This window comes from Eufriesea mexicana, unplaced genomic scaffold (assembly GCF_001483705.2).
Source record: "Eufriesea mexicana isolate 0111107269 unplaced genomic scaffold, ASM148370v2 scaffold2458, whole genome shotgun sequence".
In the NCBI taxonomy this organism is placed as follows: Eukaryota; Metazoa; Arthropoda; class Insecta; order Hymenoptera; family Apidae; genus Eufriesea; species Eufriesea mexicana.
This window is the reverse complement of record NW_016910551.1, coordinates 240,778-256,897: the sequence shown is the minus strand read 5'-3', so window position 1 is coordinate 256,897 and position 16,120 is coordinate 240,778. Positions and strand designations below refer to the sequence as shown.

The window sequence follows — 16,120 nt, the reverse complement described above, 5'->3', positions numbered from 1 at the left end:
CTCTCTCTCTCTCTGTCTCCCTTTTTCTTTTTCTCTCTCTCACTCTCTTTCTCTCTCGTGCAACACGGAAGCCGCTGCGCGTGATTCAAATTTAACAAATATAACACACGCTAACGTATCACTCATCAATTCACAAAAAGACAGTATCTCTCTTAGTACACTTTGTAGAGTCTCAACTTCCGTGTTCTACTAAGTCTTTCGTGCGTATTCTTGGAACAGGCTGTCGTCTTCTCGTGTTCCTATGCCTGCTTCCTCTCTCTTGTATGCACCAATATTATAAAAGCGTAGCACATTCGACAACATCCAGTGTCTCGAGGTTGAAACGTTCAGTTAACTGTTCAATATATCACTTCGTACACCGTAGCTTTCTTGTCGCCTGATCCCGTCACGATATACTTGTCGTCAGTAGAAATATCGCAACTGAGAACCGACGAGGATTCCTTTGACTGCAACAAAACGAATTTTATTAGCTTGGCTTCTAGACCTAACCTCAACAGTAGATAGTACAACAGCATATAGTATAATAATATGTGCATACACCGAGTACATGTAACAGACTGAGCAAATAGATACACGAGTGATTGAAAATATTTTAAGTCAACAAAAAAAAAAAAAAAAAAAAAAAAAAAAAAGAAAAAAAGAAAGAGGAAAAAATTTCTCACATCGTTTCTTGAATCTATTTCCAATTCGCATGTACACAGCGTGACCAAGTTGGATGCACATTTTACCTGGAATATCGAGGCACCATACGGTGTACGCCACGCGTTCAGCAAATTGTCTTTGCCGGTCGAGACGAACCACTTGCCACAAGTAGCGAAACGTAACGAAAGTACACAAGACTCGTGCAAATGAAGCTGATATTTGTCCGGTTTCGTGGCGTTCATCACCTCCACGTTCGAGTTCTCCATGCCCACCGCCAACCATTCGCCGGTTGGACAGTAGCCGAGCGAGAATATCTGCGAGGTGAAGTTGTGTTGCTGAAGCTGCCTGCCTTCTCGAAGATCCCACGAGCGCACAGTGTTGTCTAATCCACCGGTCCAAAGTTTCGAACCATCCGCGGAGATGTCGATACAGGAGGCACCGTCCGTGTGACCTTGGAATTGTCTGAGCAGAGACTGATTCTGTATATCCCAGACAGCGATGTTACCGTCGCTGCAGCAGCTGAAGCAAACTTTCGAGTCGGGCGAGATGGCGAGAGCGTAACAGGCTGGCGCATTGGACGTCAGTTCCGCCTTGATTCTTGGCGTCGGACTCGCCAAATCCCAGATACTCAGGGTGCTCGCTTCACCGCCCACGATTAGAGTCCTGCCGTCTGGTAGCAGTTTTACCGATCTGTTCAGCGAAAAGGAAAAAGTATTAATTTATGAGAATAAATATTTGCAGGATATTTCATCGATATCTCCAAGTATTCAATGTCGTGTTAAATTTAAAAAAAGAACTTCGTAATGGACGGATTAATAATTTAAATACCTTTGAAATATGCATTACAGGAATTATTCGATATTAGTGAATTTTTTCCTGCTCGTACAAGCAATAATTGTCACATCAACTTTCCATAAATACGAATACCGTGATCGCGTATATCGTTTTTAGGTTAAGCTTCTGTGTTCAAGCATCTAACGCTTGAATAGTTAGAATTCTAATGGCAGGTTTAAAAATGAAAGTAATTACACGGTATGTTGATCATAGTCGATACTGCCAATCGACTACGTCGATCACCGGTGTTTAACACGGGTCGACTTGTCAAGTGCAGCCTCTGATACATTCAATTTTGAAGCAATCAGCGTTCAAAGCCAAGATAAGAGGGCAGCAACATCGTTTCAAACTACCTAGTCACTTAACCAAGCGAGTTGCTCGAAAGGTAGAAATTACACATATCGCGAGTCGGTAAACGAGACCGCAATGGCGGTCGAGTAGACGGAGAATGGGGAGGCGGCACGCTAATCAGAATTTATTCAGCGGCGAATCTCGCGCGTTTGCCAGACGGCGTGGAAAGTTAATGTGACGTTGTGCGAACGTAACGTTTAACCAACCTGATGTAGTTGTCTCGTTGCAGGCAATCAAGCTGCGAAACGTGTTTCGCGCTACCGCTGCCGCCCTGATTGATGTCCCAGACCTTGACGCATCCTTTGCCACCGGTGTAAACGTATTTAGTCGGATTCGAAATCGTTACCGCGCACACCACCTCGCCGTGTGTCAGAGTATTTATCTGGCGCGCATGACGCGGTATTCCTTGTCCAATTAGAGCATCGTGCGGGAACGGAACCGGCTGCATCTGGCCTTCACTCGACACGTGGAAACTGTACGCTCTGCAAAACAGAGAAATTTAACGGTCTTCTTGTGCGCCAATTTCATTACCGCTGATTTCCTTGATGAACGACACAGGTTATGTTCAATCACTTAAAACGTTTTAAAACGTGTGCTTGCTTTCGGGGTGAGTGCCGACGACTGATGAATTATTCAAACGATTATATCGATAAATTCTGCTCTCTGTTTGCAGGTTACGGATTCGGAGAATGAACGACAAGCTAAACTAGTCAATCAAGAATAGACGCCATTTCTGTCTTGTAAATATATATGTATATTGTCTGTTCTTTTATCACTATTATATTAATAAATAATAGTTAGATTAGGTTAGGTTAATAGATAAATAAATGAATAAATAAATAGTCCATAAGTTTTCCAAAATTATTTGAGGTTATTTGAAGATTATTTGAAGTTATATCGAAACAAGTAGAGACAGTAATGAGTCTAGATAACCTGACAGGCTTCCATATTTATGCAGAATTGTACAGAAAACGTTTGACGTTGTGAAATTTCATTAGTTTATCAATTTGGAGGTAATATATAAGGTAAATACGGACAAATTTATTTCTTTGCTTAACAAAACTACATCTTCTTCTTTCTATTAAATCCTCCCTCTTTATTTCCAACCTTCTGACATACGTACATTTTTCAGGACATTCTTTAGCGAAGCATACTCGTGATTTATAACCTAAAATCAACGTGTCAATGCAGCAATGTAAGGAATTCATCGAGGGCTGAGAAAAGCACTTACGGTTTGCCACCGGGAACACCGAGAGGTCCAAGAGGTGCCCTCATGCTTCCGTGAGGATCGTAGAGTTGCTGAAGAGGCGGTCTTGCGGGATATCCATTCAGGGCAGAGGGATAACCCAGCACGTCCACATGAGGTCCTGCGGGTGGTTGATGTGGCGGCGGATAGTGTGGCGGATAAGGGCCGACCGCCGAAGCCGAGACCAGTGGTTTGCTGGAACTCGATGGTTTCAGACCACCGGAGCCGGAGCTGCTACCACCTGTCGACCATACATTCATCGTCAGACTTGCTAAGTATTTTCCATCATCGTGATTGATACCGTCGCAAATACTATAGTCGCTTTCTGTCTTAGGCACAAGAAGAACAAAAAACACCAAATGTACAATTATTCCCCACCTCCTAGATAACAATGAAAATACTATTTCTTTCACTTCAGTCAATAAATATAAGAAAGAGTTACTGAGCAAATAATAAGATACATAAAAAGGGCACTCGAATATGTTCAACATGCTTCAAAATTCTCAACTGCTGACAGTCAATATCGCTAAATATGCTCCCATGTTACATCAGAGTTTTGCACAAAGTAGGTATTAATATTCAGCTTTTTGTAGGGGTATAATTATTCCCACTTTATCCAGATGTCACTAAACGTTTCTTAGAGGAAAAGAAGATGCTTCAGACTAGTGTTTCTTAATAGCATGATAGTAATACTGTGCATTAGTACAGTAACTTCATCAGAGAATATTCTTCTCATCTCTTCATCTTTCTCTTCAACAAAAATTTAGCGACTCGATGCACTTTGCCTTACAATTTGCTCATGAATCTCTCGTCACGATAAGTCTTCTCAACTTGTACTCTATGAAATTTGTCACCGGTCTAAGAGTCTGGAAACAAATGACGCACCTGCTGACGTAGGCGTGACAGGTTTCGAGATCGGTGTGGTCGGTTTCTCCCGTTCCTCCATCTTCTTAGCCGAGGGTGTGCTGGCGTTGCTGCTGGTGCCGCTCCTCGGCGACGGTGGCGGCACCTCCTTCTTCACCTGGCTGCTCAAAGGCACCGAGGACGGGCCCAGTTTGTCGAGTCCGTTTTCCCTTGGCGACGCGGTCCCGTTCGCCGTTGGACTCGTTGGCCCCTCACTGGCATCGTCCACCACCAGGTCCTGGTCGCTCTTTTCCCCATCGCTTTGCTGTCGGGGAGAATGTGTACGGCTTTATTAAGGTATACCACTGATCAAGAGGCATGGAGTACCATCCTGGATACCTACATGGCCCATGTCCTTGTCCTGCTCCTTCTTCATCTTCTTCAGCGGCATGTGGTCGTGGTGCTGGGGGTCAGGTGATCGCGGCCTGCTGTACTTTTCGCGTTCCGCCGGCGATATCGAATTCCTCTGGAACAATACGGATAAAGGGGAGATTGAAAGAGCTGGACAAACGGACGAAACGAGATTCCGTTTCATATTCACACGAGAATAGTTTTACATGTTCGAAGCAGGCTCGAAATACGCAAGTATTATTGCGAACGGTGTTATCTAATGCTTATTTATAAACGTACAATTTGCATTTTATCCTGAGTAATAACATAAACGTGGATATAGTTTAACACTAGATTGACGGAAGGGTTGCTCCAATTATAACGATGGTAACAGATTTAATTAACTTATACTAAGACTGTTAATATAATATATAATTGTTTTTAAATTAACCTAATCGTTAAAAAAGAAAAGGCACGTGGTTTCCTCTACCTGTCAATTTGACAGGTGTCTTTAGAAATAGGTATACAGATAGCGTTCATAAACCTAGTGTTAAACAATCAATAACATTACTGAGAACAGTATCTATATTTTCAGCTGTTACTCATCTAGAGGAGAATAAAGTGGAGTCTGATAATTCCGAGGTATCTTCAATCGATCAAGATACTTCTGCCACTTTCAAGTGACCCTAATGACACCACCTCGGATGTCCTTCAACACCAATGACTCGAGCTTAACGAATCCGTGAGCTTCAACACTAGAACTACCAACCCAGTGAAAATGACTGGTCCCAGAATTTTCCTTTTTGCAATCATCGGACACATACGCCTGCTTTAAGAATAAAATTGGTACCAACTCATAGTAAGAAAGAACTGTAATCAATATATTCACTCATATTCATCGTACCGCTGTTAATTACTATAATCTGTGCATGTTACAGTTAAACGTGCCCACTAAAGATCGGTAGTTCTAGTGTTAAATAACCTACAACGCCAGCGGCACGATCTCGATGAACCCTACGTGAGCTTGAAATGACTCAGACTACCTGTGATCCTGTGATCTGCATGTTCTTCACGCAACATCCATCATCGAGGACTAGCGTTAATTTGCTTCGTTAACGAAATTAACACGCGACAATAGCGTTAAATTTATATTTGCGTTGGGAAATTTGCCATAAACGCAGCCCGTGTATCTAAGCTCGATTACGAGATCCATCTTCGTGTTCCGAACACCGGAAGCAAATATCTCGTTGGATCCATCGAGTCGTCTTTTCGATAACGTCGATCGTTTATCAGAATCCGCGAACACTGTAGCACGATAGAAACGTTGTCACGTCGGGTTGCCGTCGATACGCGCACCTGTCGGAAGATGTCCCATCTCGCAGACGAGGAACGAGGTCGAAGGGAGCCGTAAAAACGAACCGTCGAGATCTATCGCGAGAAGTCGTCCCAGAACTGTATACAATCTCCGTTCGTCCCAGTTAATGCGATCCCATCAATTTCGTCGAAGCTCTTCAACGACGGGCTGCTCGGGCTGGATAAGCAACGAAAGGCGAATCGTGAAACGTAGAATCGTTTAAACAGTTCCCTGGCGATTAAATAAAATATTTGCTCGTCGATGCACCGAGCACCGATTGAATTACGCGTCCCTTTTCGTTCGCTGTTCTTCGACGAGAAAAGGCAACGGGAGCAAATAATACCGAAAAATCGTCGAGTCGGATCTGAAGAATTTCCACGCTGGATTTTCACTCGAACGCCTGCTTTATTTCTAGAAGACGATCATTGAAACTTGTATCTTCGATTGCTTGTTCCACGAAGAGAGACGCGTTTGCGAATTTCCGGTTGATCACTTTTTCATCTGCTCGTGGTATTCAGAGAAGCGACATTGGAGAATTTAATGAGAGTGTAAAAAGAATGTAAACGGTACTAAGCGGATGAGCGATTGACAATATCTGTCCGGATTGCAAAGGGTTAATGCATCTCTACAAGACTGTAACGATAGCAAATATGCAACTTGGTTAAGTCCCTCACGAAATTGAACACAAGTTAACACATTGAGCGCCGGCCTCATTCGCTTGCTTCCGAACGAGTAGCTAAAGAAAATATTTAAAACTCATACATTTTCTTAAAATACTATATTTCGATTGCATATTCGTCATTCTGTGGACATTTCGCTATTACTAGAATCATCGGAATCACTCGAATATTGTAATGGAACAGCTTTTGATATTCTCCTTGGACCCAAATCGCTGTCACTGTCCTCGACTCGTATGTCAGAATCTTCTGAATGTATTTAATAATCTGATAGAGGGTCAGCAATATACTCGTTAAAATCTTCGCTCATATTATATGGATAAAAAGTTACAGAATAATAAGACTTATTATATTGTTCAACAAAAAGCGTGAACCTGTGAAAGAGGTACTATCTAAGGAATACACTGCTCGAGAGTGATTCTAGCCTTGATTGTTTCTCAACCATCGTATCCGTTTTATTTTCGGAGTATAACAAATGCAGATTGTCGTAAACGTGACTAGTGGATGCAAATTGACGTGTAAGACATCCACGCAAGCAGAAAAGAATGCTCGTCATCGTGAGGGCGAGAGTCAAGTGACAAACTTAGAAACCCACGTTTTCACGGGGTCGGTGCTCAAACGACAGACTCAGAAACCCACGTTTTCACGGAACCAGTGCTCAATGTGTTAAGAAATATTCGGAAATGACGTTTTTAAGTAACTTCCATCCCTTAACCGTTTGAGTGCCAAGCGGCGCGATCGCGCTTCTTCTATTTTGTGTCCAAAAGTGCCAGCGCTCTGAGCTGCGAAGCTGACAATCGGTTGGTGAACGCGGAATATGAGAAGCGCTATCGCGCCGCTTGGCAAATATCGATTGGGAAACAATAATGACCCGTGGCACTCAAACGGTTAAGGTATTTCTGACTCTTTGAGTCTCCATTACGTATAGTACCCCTGAAAGTTGGATAAGTCTGTTAAAATATGAAACCAAAAAGCCGAATTGAAACACGAAAAGAACGTAGGTAGAAGTAAAAATGTGCATTGAAACAAACGAACTTAGAAAATTTAGAAAATTTCATACACGATCCAGATAATTTAGAAAACTCTTCGAATGAAGGAAAGGTAGACTTATCTTACCTCTACGTCTTTTAATGAAATCTTTCTACGCAATTTCCTTAAAAACAGACGGACAGAAAAACGCATCCCTTCCTTCACCTTTCGTCCCTTCACCGTCACATCGAGGATACCTGGAGCCAGTCGACAAATAACAACTATGGAGAAGGACCTACTTATTTCATTTATTTAACCCTTTGCACTCGACGATTTTTTAGCTAAAGAAGAGCAGGAGTTCAAAGACTTTCTGCTATAAAACTGACGATATTTTATGGAGCAGTAAATAAGAATTCGTATAATAATTAACACATAGAATTATTTGATTTCTGTTGGATATTACAGTGGAAAGTTGGATGTGGTAATAAAAAGAAATAATTTGGTAGTGAGATAGTAATGTATTCTCCATGCACTCTTACAGACTAGTGACGTCGATCATCAAAAGACAAAAGCACGTCTCCCGCTTGCCCCACCATAGTCATTCCTGATGTACCAAATAGACACAGATGGCGACGTTGCCATAAATCCTGATTCTTAACAATTTCGATACCTCGCACACCGTTACATTGTCTTAAATTTGACACATTAATTAGTACGGATCTTTGAAATTTTATCAAATGGTGACCGAAGGGCACCTCTCGAGTTCTAAGGGGTTAATAATTCGAGTTTGAACACAACCGACTCGAGGACGAGCAATCTAGCAGAGTGATTTGGTCGATTAGGTTAAATTTACGCTTCTTTCAGCGTCGCTATCGCGTGCCTATTAATTCTCCTGACTATCTACTACCCCTCTGCAACTTTCTTCCTCGGAGAATAGGGGACGATAACCGGTCGGAGGGTAGAGCCTGTCGGAAATGTCTGCCGAAAACGCAGACGCCAATACCTCGGATAGATACGAAGGTCCCGAAAGGCGTCGGAGATATTATCGACAGGAAGTTTTACGAGCGACAGTTTTGTCGTCGATACGACCACGTCTCTCTTCACCGTCCCTCTTCATCCACGTAAGCGGCCGTGAGCCTTTTTCCTGTCCCCGATAACTTCCCTGTCCCCCATCCGGGGCAACACCGTAAACTACCCTCTCTCTCGCGGCCTCTCTCGACCCCGAAGTAAATCTCCTCTTCTCAATTACCCTTCGTCTCTCATCCACTGCCACCTCTGGCTCGGTCCATTACCCCGACGCCCTGGTATCATCCCTTCCGAGCGTCGCTCGCGTCTCGAGGATCGTGCGTCGGTCGAAAGGAAATGAAATAGGGCGACTACGCCGTGATTTAGGAAGCCACCGGGTCCCCGTTTTATTTTCAACCACTTCGTGTGGGGGGCCGAGTGTGGGAAATAATTATGTTCTCGGAGGGTTGTTATCGGGGCTTGTTGCGGTGACATCCACCTCGTCCTACCGATTGCACAGCGGTCATTGTAATTCTTTTCCTTGCTCCGTGGATACCACGAATCACTCGTGAATCGTTGTAATAATTGGCTACCGACTATGAACTACAGTGTAGGATACGAAAGTTATCACGAATTAACTGATTCGAGATTTCTTATTTTAGAGAAAACAAATTAAAAGCCAATCGATGACCTACGTGACAATTTGCAAAGAAAATGGAAGAGATACCATCATGAAAGGCTAGTTTTGGTAGCAAAGTTGCGTGGTCTCTACGGGAAGATGAAACGTAGGTTAAAATTGTAATTGTCACTAGGAGCAGATCGCTAATAGGTTGATTGGAATCTTATCAGTCAATTAGCGATTACAGAAAACACGTAGTAAAACGGTATTTTTCATATGGCGTTGTGGTCTAGTGGCGACACCCGGAACTTCATATGCTGGAGGTCCCGGGTTCGATTCCCGTCTATAGTTAAATTTTTTTTTCCAATGTATTTTTATTTTTTATTCATTTCTCGTTCATGAAAACATTGTTAGCCGAACCTGATATTGCTCTTAATACTGTTTCCTTTGTTAGAGTCCTCGCAATACCACAATAATAATGCCTTTTGTTCCAGATCCTGCCGTGCACCATGATTCGATTGTCAATACTGGACCTTCCAAATTACTAATATCGACTAATGATCTCCAGGTATGTTATCACGCCTGCTTATACCAGGTGTATTTACTTTAATCGTGAGAGCCCAATTATTAGTGGCAATATTAACACAATGCGTACCATCCACGAGCTTTCTCGTGTCTCGCGTGCTATCTGTTGAGCACTGTTCACGAGTTTTCTCGTTTTTCACGCGTCATCTGTTATGAAGCTTGGCACACTGGGTATGGACCTTGTCAACACATTGTCTTGTCAAAACGTACGGTCCCTGGTGTATGTCATAGCGATTTCCACGCGGTACGCAATGTGTTAGCCCACTATAGGCTAGGCTAAAGGAGTCTCTAGATATTCTCGTTTCTCTACCTACAGCTAAATTTCAGTTGCGCGACAAAAGATGACCAAGCAGGGAGGAATGTGATGGATAATAGGAAGAGGAATGGAAGGCGTGGCGGAGGCACGCGGCGAAGACAGTCGGATGACAGGGAAAAATTCAGCTGGTCGCAGGCTCAGTCCGAGGCTGGTAGTCGGTTGACTGGATAAAAAGGGTGCGGGGCCAGGAGGCTGGGTGGCTGGCGGCATGCGAGAGGGGGCGAATTCTCCGGGAGGATGCAAGAAAACACGCACACGGGCGCGTGGAACGACTTCTGAAAGGAAGGAATCCCCGAGGAGCCGTATTATAGTGCTTCTCGCTCGACTTTTCTAGAACGAAAGGACCCGAGGCGGGCAAAACGAGGTACCCTCTCTCTCTCTCTCTCTCTCGCTACCTGGTAATGGCCAGTCGCTATTTATCCGGCCAGAAGCCACGAGAGTCGGCCTGGTTACAACTGTCGCGTTCCTGGAAAGGAAAGCCTCGTCGAGACAGGAGAGTGTACGTAGATCTCGCGACGCGCACCTTCTCCTGGGTAAATCGACGGTAGAAGAAAACATACGGGATAAGTAGAGGACTCGAGTTCGCCTGGACGTTTCCACGAACCAGTCTGCTCCCTAAAGGAGAACGGAAGAGGTACCGCGAGTAGCATTATCATAAAAATGCGCAGGATCTCGAAGATCTTGGATGCACACTGGGACGAAGATAAGTTCCAGGGAATCAGACTTGGACGTATGAATCCACGTTTGCCAAAGTTTCCACGCGTCATAGAACTTGCACGAGAGCTTCCTAGACCTCTCTAAGATCTAGATAGACCAAGACCTAGGCCTGTAAGACCTAGACCTCGACCAAGATCTTCTCTCACTGACTCCAACGTGCACTGTGCATCGACAGTTGTTCCCTGCTCTCGTTTCTTCATATCTTATCACATTTTATGTTCCTCGGGGTCCTAAAGCGTGGCGAATACGCCTGCCCGGTTAGTAGACACGCGTTCTCATAGCCACTTTTTCCCCTTCACACAATACGTTCGATTCCCGCCGGTGTATTCAGCCGCCTTATCAACCCCGGTGCAAACGCATCGTTTTCCTTCCCGCCATTGAAATACCGAAAGCACTCGATGCTCTGTCACCGGAGAAGCTCCACCCCCGTCCCGCTATTTCTCACCTCCGGCCACCTACCACCGGCATACACGTATTCTCTCCAGGCTGCCGTGTACGTGTGTACACGAGCAGTGGAACCTTCATTCGCGTAAGTTTACTTACACCTAGCCCGTCGGGATCGTACCGGCGGCGGTGGTGGCGGCGGCGGCAGCAGCAGCAGCCTTTCCAGCAAAGAGGGTTCGCGCCACGATCAATATGGGGGTCCGTACCTCTCAAAGGGGTGGCCTGAAAAGGAGTGAGAGGCAGAAAGACGAAAAGGGGGAGGGCCATTGGGTACACCGTAGATATATAGACTTTGTAGTGTTAGGGACGACTTGGTCTGCCGGCAGGCAACTTGGCAAGCAGCAGCCAACAGCAGAAGCAGCAGCCAGGAGAAGGTGCAACCGGAGAGACAGGGACGATGTGGTGGCAGTTGCAGCGGGAGAGAGAGAGGGTGCGAGAGGGAGCGTGGAGTGTGTCGGGGTGAGAGGGGTGGAGGTGGTTCGGTGGTGTGCGTGGTATTGGGGTTGGTGGTCGGAGCCATGAGGGTGGTAAGTGAGTGAGCGACTCCTTCACCACGGCGCCTCGTCTCGACCCAACTACCCGTCACCCACACCACGCAACCAGCCCCGACCTTACGGATATATCCCAAGCCACCGACTACCTCATCCTCCCGCGCCGGCTCTTCCTTCCTTTCTGCCTCCCTCTACTCGCCAAGTAGTCTCCTTACTACTCACCCTACCGGTATTCCACCTCGACCAACCCACGCTGCCTGTTTCCCTATTCCTCACTCCACCCTCGTCGTAGCCAGGACCCCGAGAGAGGAGGTTACGAACCGGAGTCGCGTCTCCCAAGACCCCGCAAACCCCAGTTGGTACAAGATTGCACCCAGAGGTTCTCAACCCGGCCAGAGACGCCGGTGGTGAAGCAGATCGTTCGACACGAGTCAGACTCGTGGTTATCGATGTCGCCGAGTGCACGGATCAGCCGCTTTTTGGCGGATGACGACGCGTTTATCGGGCTGGATTACGAATAGCGCTCGGGTTAGGTTAGCTTGCTTTATTCGATACCCCGAATTAGTAGTTTATTCCAACACTTGTTGTTCCCAGAGGTACTAAACTCGTTTCAGCCTCTGATGTTGCATTTTTTGGTACGGTATTAATTGTCGTCTATGTTTCATGATTTTTCTTGAAGAAATTGTAGGTTTTCAACCTTGTTTTTTTTTTTAATAACTTGGGAAAAATTTTACCTTTTTGAAGAATGGTAATTCCGTGGTCCTTTTTATATGGATTTGCATATATCTCGAATTAGTATGTTATTGGAACACTTGTTTTCAGGGATACTAAGCTCGTTTAAGTCTCTGGTGCTGTATTTTTGGGTACGATATTAATTGGCGTTCACATTTTCATGGTTTTCCTTCAGGAATGGGTAGGTTTTTAACCTTGTTCTGTTTTTAATAATTTGCTAAAAATTTTACCTCTTTGTAATGATAATTCTGTGGCCCTTTTTATATGGATTTGTAGATAGCTCGAATTAATAGTTGTTTTCAACGATACTAAGCTTATTTCAGTTTTTGGTACAATATTAATTGTCGTCTATGTTTCATGATTTTACTTTAGGAAAGTGTCGACTTTTAGCCTTGTTTTCTTTTTAATAATTTGGTAAAAATTCTACCTCTTTGAAGAATAGTAATTCTGTGTTCCTTTTAATATGGATTTGCCTATAGTTCTAATTAATAGTTCATTCCAACATTCGTTTCCAGGGATACTAAGTTTATTCGAGTTTTTGGTGCTATATTAATTGTCCTCCACGTTTCATGATTTCTCCTCGGGAAAATGTAGCTTCTTAACCTCGTTTCTTTTAATAATTTCGTAAAAATTCTACCTGTTTTCAATGATAATTCCATAGCCCTTTTTACATGGATTTGCATAATGCTCGAATTAGCAGTTCATTCAAACACTTGTTTGCAGAGACACTAAGCTCGTTTAAGTCTCTGATGCTGTATTTCTTGGTACGATATTAATTACCGAGCATAGTTCACGATTTTTTAACCATGTTGGATAACTAACTCCACATTCTTGTGATTTTTGTAATAATTATACTTTTTCTTAATAATAATTCCGTGACTCTTTTAACATAGCTTTATATACAATAAAATATAAAGCTCTGATCTTATTTGTAGTATATTGAAAACACAATAGAGACATTTATTGTGCCCTTTTATTAGTAATTAAAGGACAATAACCCCCATTTGAATGATTGACGTTGGCACGAAATTGCGTTGCAGTTGAAATATAAATTTTTGCTTGAACCGCCATGCTACACGAAAGGAAAACTAATAGCCGAGTGAAACTATGAATATAAAATTGCCATTGTGTATTTGGTACATCGAAGTAGGACATTTGGGGTGTTCTACCCCAAAATTATCGCGAACGTTTCAATCGTTCGAATAAAATTTAAAATCAAATTCCAGACACGGAAGAGAATTAAAAACGCAAAGCTTTTGCTCCGTGATTTACTATGAATGTCGATTAGCATTAAAATTATCGAATTATTTAAAATGGCGGATTCCAGGTTGAGAACCTACGATTGTTTTAAATTTAGACAATATTAATTTCGAATATTATATTCAGATACAAGTTTTGATCATTATTATAATTATTATTATTATTATTATTGGTATGCATGTATACTAGGTTAGATTTATATTTGTACACGTTATAAGATAATGATTCGAGTATTAATACTTTAATGCACCGATAAATCAATTTTTCGGAATAATTAAGTGACACAGCGAAACGATGAGTTTATAATTCCCTGATCAATAAATCGGACAGTTTTTCCCGTCTCGGAGACGTGATTGTCTAAAATGGAACGCGAACGTCTCCCAGACGCCATTATATAATCGTTGAGAAATCTATCCGTATCAACGATTGTGTAAAAATTCCAAGACTACGTGTCAATCGAACAGTGGAAATAATTCTTTTTAATTTTTAATCAAGACTCCTGTATTCAGGGTTATTGGTCCTGGTCAACTGGATTCGATTTCTCTTTTAACACTGAATTTATTATGACTGGCGAAACGAGCAGCAGAGGAAGAATTAAAATAGGAAAAATTTTGGAAAAATAGAAGTGAAATATGTTGAAAGAGAAATTGCAAAGGCAAGTGGGCAAAGTGACAACGTCGAATGCGAAATTTTTAATTAAAAAAGATCATTTAGGTCATGTTAGGTTCAGTATAGGTTTCCAATATTTCAAGAATTATTTAATATATTTCAAGATATATTTAATATAATATATTTAACCCTTTTAAGCACTCGAAGATTTTTTAGCTAAAGAAGGGTAGGAGTTCAAAGATTTTCTGTTACAAAGCTGACGATATTTTCTTGAGCAACGGATAAGTAGTTATTTAATAATTAACATGTAGAATTATTTGATTTTGAAACCTTGCACACCGAAGTTCTTCTTTCTCCATTTTTCCTATCCACAAGTTCTTTGATCAGCTATGGTAGGTTTGGGGTAGCTTTGGATTGGGTTCTTCATTTTTGAAGTTCTCTTGCCTTTATTTTTCCTATGCAAAAGTTCTCTGATCAATCATTGAAAGTTTGGGGTAGCTTTGGGATAGTTTTGGATTAGGTTCCCAAATTTTTAACTTCTTTTCTTCTCAATTTTCCTATCCATAGGTGCTCTCTGATCAGCTATGGTAGCTTTGGGGTAGAATTGGATTAGGTTCTCCATTTTTTAAAGCTTTTTTCCTTCACTTTTTCTATGCACAGGTTTTCTGATCATCTATGGTAGGTTTGGGGTAGCTTTGAATTGGGTTTCTCATTTTACAAATTTGTTTCCCCTTCATTTTTCTTATCCACAGCTTCTGTGATCAGCCATGGTAGCTTTGGGATAGAATTGGATTAGGTTCTCTATTTTTTAAAGTTTTTTTCCTTCATTTTTACTATCTACAGGTTCTCTGATTACCTATGGTAGGTTTGGGGTAGCTTTGAATTGGGTTTCTCATTTTATAAAATTTTTTCCCCTTCATTTTTCTTATCCACAGCTTCTGTGATCACCCATGGTAGGTTTGGGGTAGCTTTGAATTAGGATTTTCATTTTTTGAAGTTCTTTCCCCTTTATTTTTCTCATCCATAGGTTCTCTGACCAGCCATGGTAGGTTTAGAGTAGTTTTGGGGTAGCTTTGGATTAGGTTCTCTATTTTTTAAAGCATTCTTCTTCATTTCTCCTATCCACAGGTTTTCTGATCAGTCATTGAAAGTTTGGGCTAGCTTTGGGATAGTTTTGGATTAGGTTCCCAAATTTGTTAAGTTCTTTTCTTCTCATTTTTCCTATCTACAGGCTTTCTGATCAATCATAGTAGGTTTAGGGTAGTTTTGAGGTAGCTTTGGATTAAGTTCTCCATTTTTATAAGTTCTCTTCCCTTTATTTTTCCTATCCACAGATTCTCTGATCAGTCATGAAAGTTTGGGGTAGCTTTGGGGTAGTTTTGGACTATGTTCTCAAATTTCTTAAGTTCTTCTCATCTCATTTTTCCTATCCACAGGTTCTCTGATAAGCCATGGTAGATTTAGGGTAGCTTTGAATTGGATTCTCCATTTTTTAAAGTTCTCTTCCCCTTATTTCCCCTATCCACATGTTCTCTGGTCAGCCATGATAGATTTGGGCTAGTTTTAAATTAGATTCTCCATTTTTTCAAATTCTTCCTCTATTTTTCCCATTCACAGGTCTTCCCAACCACTCTTGATAGCTGTAAGATAGGTTTCTGATACATTTGGATTAGGTATTCCATATTTTCCAAGTTCCTCTCCCTCTCTGTTCGCCACTTACTTATCCCCCGATCGATCACGTCAGTTTCAACGCGAAAGAAAATTCCGCGACGATCGGCAACTCGTCCGCGATCGTTGGAAAAACCGCTGGCGCAGACCCGACTCTATTTTCCCGTCAGACGTTCATTGATTTACTTATCAAAATCACGGCAGGCAATATGGCCGGGGAAGATTCATCGGGAAGTTGACGCGCAGGCGTAATTTCGGCCGGTTCCCGTGATTACATTGGACGGCGACCTCACTCGAGGATGCATGGAATTTTTAATGGCCCCGTCGGGGATACCGGGAACCGATTTCTGGAATCAACCACGTGTCAC

The 16,120-nt window shown here is 42.6% G+C and overlaps 1 protein-coding gene across 1 annotated transcript in view; it reads right to left on the bottom strand.

The window, feature by feature from the left end:
• LOC108550039 (protein groucho-1) overlaps window positions 1-16,120 on the bottom strand; it is a 219,883-nt gene continuing 203,763 nt past the window's right edge. Inside the window, exons 8-13 of the mRNA XM_017903637.1 lie at window positions 4,320-4,442; window positions 3,959-4,241; window positions 3,059-3,314; window positions 2,034-2,309; window positions 729-1,332; window positions 1-446 (exon numbers count right to left, since the gene is read on the bottom strand). Of these exons, the coding sequence (XP_017759126.1) occupies window positions 339-446; window positions 729-1,332; window positions 2,034-2,309; window positions 3,059-3,314; window positions 3,959-4,241; window positions 4,320-4,442 (1,650 nt within the window). The 3' untranslated portion in view covers window positions 1-338. The remainder of the gene's footprint in view (window positions 447-728; window positions 1,333-2,033; window positions 2,310-3,058; window positions 3,315-3,958; window positions 4,242-4,319; window positions 4,443-16,120) is intronic.